At 62.9% G+C, this 1,914-nt stretch overlaps 1 protein-coding gene across 1 annotated transcript in view; it reads right to left on the minus strand.

Moving 5' to 3' along the window:
* Positions 1-1,600, minus strand: part of PPP5C (protein phosphatase 5 catalytic subunit) — a gene marked incomplete at its 3' end in the record, with an annotated part of 14,624 nt that extends 13,024 nt beyond the window's left edge. Inside the window, exon 1 of the mRNA XM_041413668.1 lies at positions 1,482-1,600. Within this exon, the coding sequence (XP_041269602.1) occupies positions 1,482-1,599 (118 nt within the window). The remainder of the gene's footprint in view (positions 1-1,481) is intronic.
* Positions 1,601-1,914: the final 314 nt, after the last annotated feature.

Below are 1,914 nucleotides of genomic sequence, written 5' to 3' on the forward strand. Positions count from 1 at the left end.
GTCAGGAGTGACCATGTCCTAAAGGTCAGGAGTGACCGGGTCCTAAAGGTCAGGAGTGACCAGGTCCCAAAAAGTGCAGGTGACTAGATCCCAAAGGTCAGGAGTGACCGGGTCCCAAAGGTCAGGAGTGACCAGGTCCCAAAGGCTGAGAGTGACCAGGTCCCAAAAAGTGCAGGTGACCAGATGCCAAAGGTCAGGAGTGAGCAGATGCCAAAGGATGGGGGTGGCCGGAGCCCAAAAGCAAGAAGTGACCAGACCCCAAAGGCCAGAAGTGGACAGAACCCAAAGGTCAGAAGTGATCCCACTGTCCCCTATAGATCCCAATCTGGCAGCCCCCACTGTCCCCTATAGATCCCAGTCTGGCAGCCCCCACTGTCCCCTATAGATCCCAGTCTGGCAGCCCCCACTGTCCCCTATAGATCCCAGTCTGGCAGCCCCCACTCTCCCCTATAGATCCCTGTCTGGCAGCCCCCACTGTCCCCTATAGATCCCAGTCTGGCAGCCCCCACTGTCCCCTATAGATCCCAATCTGGCAGCCCCCCACTGTCCCTTACCCCCAGTGGCTCCCTATTTGGCAGCCCCCGTTACCCCTCATGGCTCCCTATCTAGCAGACCCGTTAACCTCCGTGGCTCCCTATCTGGCAGCCTCCGTTATCCCCCGTTAACTGCTATGGCTCCCTATCTGGCAGACCCGTTATCCCCCGTTAATCCCTGTTAACCGCCGCGGCTCCCTATCTGGCAGCTCCCATTACCCCCAATAGATCACTATCTGGCAGCCCCGTTACCTCGCACTGCCCTCAGCGGCTCCCTATCTGGCAGCTCCCATTACCCCCAATAGATCACTATCTGGCAGCCCCGTTACCTCGCACTGCCCTCAGCGGCTCCCTATCTGGCAGCCCCCATTACCCCCAATAGATCACTATCTGGCAGCCCCGTTACCCCGCACTGCCCTCAGCGGCTCCCTATCTGGCAGCTCCCATTACCCCCCAATGGATCACTATCTGGCAGCCCCGTTGGCAGACCCGTTATCCCCCGTTAATCCCTGTTAACCGCCGCGGCTCCCTATCTGGCAGCTCCCATTACCCCTAATGGATCACTATCTGGCAGCCCCGTTACCTCGCACTGCCCTCACTGGCTCTCTATCTGGCAGCCCCCATTACCCCTTAATGGGTCACTATCTGGCAGCACCGTTACCCTGTACTGCCCTCAGCGGCTCCCTATCTGGCAGCTCCCATTACCCCTAAGGGAGCAGTATCTGGCAGCCCCGTTACCGCGCCCTGCCCTCACTGGCTCTCTATCTGGCACCCCCCATTACCCCTTAATCGGTCACTATCTGGCAGCACCGTTACCCTGTACTGCCCTCAGCGGCTCCCTATCTGGCAGCCCCCATTCCCCCCTGTGGCTCCCTATCTGGCAGCCCCTGTTCCCCGCCGTTCCCCGCCATGGCTCCCTCCCCGGTAGCCCCCGCTGCCCGCCGGTACCTTTGAAGAACTCGTTGGCGCGGGCCTTGAGCTCCTCGGCCCGTTCTATGTCGGCGGAGCTCGGGGGCCGCCCGGGGCCGGCGCCGCCGCCGTTCCCCGCCCGCTCTCCCTCCGCCATGGCCGGGCCGTAAAGCACCGCCGCCGCCGCCGGGCGCGGCCGCCAAGCGCCGCTGTCGCAAAGCCGCGGTGGGAGGGGGGAGCGGTGTCGTAAACGGGGGGCAGCGGAGCGGGCGGGGGTCGCGATGTCCCCGAGGGTCCCCGAGGGTCCCCAGGTGTCCCCAGGTGTCCCCAGGGGTCTCCAGGTGTCCCCGGGACCCTGCCATGTGTGCCCTGTGTTTCCATCACTCCCCTGTCCCCTCGTGTCCCCATCACTCCCCGGGTCCCCAAATGTCCCCAAATGTCCCCAAATGTCCCCAAATGTCCCCAGGTGTCC

Source organism: Onychostruthus taczanowskii, unplaced genomic scaffold, assembly GCF_017590055.1.
Source record: "Onychostruthus taczanowskii isolate IOZ18803 unplaced genomic scaffold, ASM1759005v1 scaffold427, whole genome shotgun sequence".
Taxonomy (NCBI): domain Eukaryota; kingdom Metazoa; phylum Chordata; class Aves; order Passeriformes; family Passeridae; genus Onychostruthus; species Onychostruthus taczanowskii.